The 3,787-nt window shown below is 29.1% G+C and overlaps 1 protein-coding gene across 1 annotated transcript; it reads left to right on the forward strand.

The window, feature by feature from the left end:
* Positions 1 to 2,541: 2,541 nt before the first annotated feature.
* On the forward strand, positions 2,542 to 3,391 carry LOC102668122 (uncharacterized). Its single transcript, XM_006575206.4, has one exon. The coding sequence runs from the start codon at positions 2,799 to 2,801 to the stop codon at positions 3,306 to 3,308; it is 510 nt and encodes a 169-aa protein (XP_006575269.1). The 5' UTR covers positions 2,542 to 2,798; the 3' UTR covers positions 3,309 to 3,391.
* The last annotated feature ends 396 nt before the right edge of the window (positions 3,392 to 3,787 follow it).

Here is a 3,787-nt window from a genome sequence, read left to right on the forward strand (position 1 = left end):
ACATAATTCTTTTCATGCAATTTTATTTCTTAAAAATCCTTTTCATTTTCATTTTCTCTCTATTTCTCTTTTCCATTCTCTTCACATCGTATTTCTATTTATATATAAGGTCACATCTTAAAGAAAAAAGATATACACAATATGTATACATAATTCTTTTCATGCAATTTTATTTCTTAAAAATCCTTTTCATTTTCATTTTCTCTCTATTTCTCTTTTCCACTCTCTTCACATCATATTTTTTTTCTTTATAAATATGCTAACTTTTAATTTTAATTTCTTTTTATAATTTGAGTTATTACATGTTGTACTACTCAGACTTAACAAATCTTCGTATCTAGATGCCAACCAAGTAGGATACTTGGATTTCAGAGATTTTGACAAATATAATTAAGGTAAGAGAAAAACTTTATCTTCTATCATAAAGATAGAGATTTTCCCTAACCTAAAGTTATCTATTATCAAAAGAAAGATAAAAAAATATTATATTTTTCATATTTATATTATCTTACGTAGGGATGATAATGCAGGGCGGGACAAGCGGGCCAACTCACCATAAATTCAGTGGGGTGGGGTGGAGACTTCAACCCACCTGCCCGCTTTGGTCCGTCCCGCCTAACCCGCTAACTCGCCTCTATTGCTATTATAATTAGTTGTTAAACGGGTTGACAACTTAAAATTAACTACTAATAATGTTCTAATTTCTATAGCAAAATAATTAAAATATTTTGTCAATTATATACACTTTTTGTTGTTTTGTAATAGATCTTTAGATAAACAATGTTTACTTTTAAACAATGTAAGTATTCAATTTACAAATCGCGGGGATCTTAGTTTTTTTCATTACATCTAGACATATATAAAAGTTGTTATTTATCTAATATTGTGTTCAAATCATTGAGCACTTTACTTTTGTACAACAATCTGGCATGCACACAATTACATTATATTTAAGTCATTGTACTTCAACTATATTAATATTAATATAGCATGAATTTTCCTGTTCTATTCTTCAAGTTAATATTAATGTTAAACTTGAAATTATAACTTTTTGTTATTGGGTTAATATTCCATTTGCTATATTTACTATATTCCTATAATCACTTCTCATTCTCTTTTATGTTTTGTATCTTACCACCTACTTTACTTGTCAAGATATGTTATCACTTGTTAAAATATGTATTCAATTTTCTTTTCTTTTAAAATTTGTGCTTTGAAAATTGATTTTTTTAAATGTAATCTAGCAATTTTAATATAATATATATTTTTTTGAATATGGAGGGCTAGTCCGCCGACCCTCCCATAAGAGAGATGAGCCAAGGTACCTAGCCCATCCCATCTTTTTGTGGGCCAGAACGGGGTGGGCTGACCGACATTATTATTCCTAATAAAAAAAATTGAGATCTTTTCATCCAATTTCACATCTATAAAAGGGGTCATCAAGTTTTAGGTAACTCAACTTTTAATCTAATTTATATTTTGATATTTGTTCTTATCTCTATGCCACTAACTTGAGCGCTAGAGTATTTTCGCAGGTACACCCCTCCATTGTTCATGGAGGAGCTCATAAAGTTGCATCACTACGAGGAGATTCGGTCAAATTCAGTCAGAACACATGCGTGTTCTTGTCTTTTTAAAAAAAGAGATACTTTAAGTTATTATAATATGTTCATTACATGTTAACCTCTCATACATGAAATTTCATTTAACATGAATTTATAAATATAACATATTAGAGAAAAAAACTAAAATTTATGTATTTTTTACTTACATGTCCTATTTTAATTGAATAAAAGAAACATAAAACGAGAAAAAAAATTAATTTATTTAAGAAAATAATATAGAAAAAATTTACTAAGCAAGATTTTTTTTAAATTTTTTGGCTCCTTATAGCTATGGTCTTGGGTGGTTGCACCGCTAAACTATGTCCATGTCCGACCTGACCAATGAACAATAAAACTTGTCCTTTGTTAGGGTTTAATTAATACAAATCAAGGTTTTTGTATGAATAAAAAGTTGGTTTAATTACGCAAAAAAAATTAATTTAGTTACACATTTAATTCCTATTTTTTTTCTTAGTTTAGTCACTATAATTGTACAAATTTAGTCTTTGTACTTAAAAAACTATCTATTTTAGTCTCTACATATATTTTTTTATTTATCTTTAATTCTTATACATATCATTTTTAATCTTTTTTTGTTCCTAAAGTCTAAACTCATAGGACTAAAGGGATTAAAAAATAATATGCATAAGAATTAAAAGAAATGATTTTTAAATATGAAAACTAAAAATAAAGTTTATATAATCATAAGAACACAATTAATTAAGTAAAAAAAAAACATAAAAAAATCAAATGTGTAATTTAACTTAAAATATTTTATCCAAATTTCCTGCCACCTAAGCTAAAATCATATGATAGACTTTCAAAGGTCCAACAAATCGAAAATTTTCTATAATTGCATCCACCCGCAAGTTAGAATAAAAAGTCAATATAAAAAGATCAACATTAAAAAAAAAAAGGAGTCAATACAATTCTTAAATGATTAAAATCACATTGCATACTTTATTTAATTCTCGAATGAGTTGTCAAAAATAATCATTCTTTACACCATGAAATACTTGGTCTACAAGTTTATGCTAATGTACTTGCGCCCCAAGTTCAACTCCATCCATCTACCAACTCCATCCCAAAGCAAACACTACATATAAGCACAGCCACATCCATCCTTTTCTCATCAATTAATTTCTCGACTTACTTTTTCCCATTTTTTTAGCCCATAACTCCAACTCACCAAAAATGAAGAGAGAGGGTAGACAACATGGTATGGTGAGGTCTTATAGAATCCTACCAAATTCACTTAACCCTCGACCCAATACTCGATTCATCACCCAATTTGATGCCCCTCCCACTGCTGGATTCTTCGTAAAAGTGTCCTCTAAGCCAACCAATCACTCCAAGTTCACTGGCAAGTGTGGCACACCACGTTGCACCGGTTGCCACCTTCACCCGGCTTGCAAGTCCAAAGACAAGACCAAAGGCACCCAAAAGCGCAAACACTGGCGAGTCATCGTAGATCAACCCAATTCAGATTTTTTTGGGTTGTCTGCAACTGTGACACTTGACAATCTTTCTCATGATTACTATGAAGATGAAAGTGGTGACCGTGTAGATTATTCTGGCACTTTGGATGATTATGATGGGGAGAATAATAATGGTAACAAATGTGTTTCTGAAATTGGGGGTTCATTTCAGATGGATCAAGTTGCGGAAGATGAAGATTGGCTTTTGGTGGAATCTTGTTCGTGATTGATGATGTTGTTGTTTATAATTGATGTGTTTATTTTACAATTGCTTGAAAGGATTAATAAAGGTTATATTTGGATTTTGAAGAAATTAAGCGATAACAAGGCTTGTTTTTCTAATTTTGGTTCTCGGAAGTTTGTTTTTTCTTGTATTTTTATTTTATTTTAATCCCTTTAAAATTTTAATTTTTTTATTTATACTTCTCATAAATTCATACTTACAAGAATTGAAAAATTATAAATTTATATGAGCTAAAATTAAAAAAAAAAACAGATATAAAAATAAGAAATGTTAATTTAACAAAATTAAAATCATATTTAAACTGTGATCCAAATTATTGGATCATCGGATGTACAATTTACGGACAAAGTGTTTTTTCTTTTTTTGAGGTCATGGACAAGTGTTGTTGAAATTTTAAAATTTTTACTAAGAGTAGAATGCCTAAAGATACTTGAAGTCCAATTTTTAAGTAAAAGCTTTGA

Source organism: Glycine max, chromosome 2 (genome assembly GCF_000004515.6).
Source record: "Glycine max cultivar Williams 82 chromosome 2, Glycine_max_v4.0, whole genome shotgun sequence".
Classification (NCBI taxonomy): Eukaryota; Viridiplantae; Streptophyta; class Magnoliopsida; order Fabales; family Fabaceae; genus Glycine; species Glycine max.